The sequence below is a fragment of the Buceros rhinoceros genome, unplaced genomic scaffold, assembly GCF_000710305.1.
Source record: "Buceros rhinoceros silvestris isolate BGI_N320 unplaced genomic scaffold, ASM71030v1 scaffold29186, whole genome shotgun sequence".
NCBI lineage: Eukaryota > Metazoa > Chordata > Aves > Bucerotiformes > Bucerotidae > Buceros > Buceros rhinoceros.
The window spans coordinates 14,232-14,656 of record NW_010417374.1 but is presented as its reverse complement, the minus strand read 5'-3'; the positions used below and the strand labels follow the sequence as shown (position 1 = coordinate 14,656).

The 425-nt window shown below is 56.0% G+C and overlaps 1 protein-coding gene across 1 annotated transcript in view; it reads right to left on the bottom strand.

Moving 5' to 3' along the window:
• Positions 1 to 277: 277 nt before the first annotated feature.
• The window catches only part of STARD3 (StAR-related lipid transfer (START) domain containing 3), a 10,318-nt gene continuing 10,170 nt past the window's right edge, over positions 278 to 425 (bottom strand). Inside the window, exon 12 of the mRNA XM_010138194.1 lies at positions 278 to 386. Within this exon, the coding sequence (XP_010136496.1) occupies positions 278 to 386 (109 nt within the window). The remainder of the gene's footprint in view (positions 387 to 425) is intronic.

The following is a 425-nucleotide window of genomic DNA, read 5'->3' as shown; positions in this document are numbered from 1 at the left end:
TCAGTCAAGTGGCTCTTTGCCCTGCGCTCCGGCGAAGTGCGGGTGTCAGATCCCAGCTAAAAAAGAACAGGAGCTGCCTCTCACCTGACATACTTGGAGAGCGGAGGCTTCAGGCTGTGCGTGGTCGATATCCCCGAGGAGATGTACCTGTCTCTTCTCCTCTCGATCCGGCGCACGTTCACAAAGTCCCTGAGCAATCAGTCAAGTGGCTCTTTGCCCTGCGCTCCGGCGAAGTGCGGGTGTCAGATCCCAGCTAAAAAAGAACAGGAGCTGCCTCTCACCTGACATACTTGGAGAGCGGAGGCTTCAGGCTGTGCGTGGTCGATATCCCCGAGGAGATGTACCTGTCTCTTCTCCTCTCGATCCGGCGCACGTTCACAAAGTCCCTGAGCAAAGAAAAGGTACTGACGGCTTGTAAACCTGCT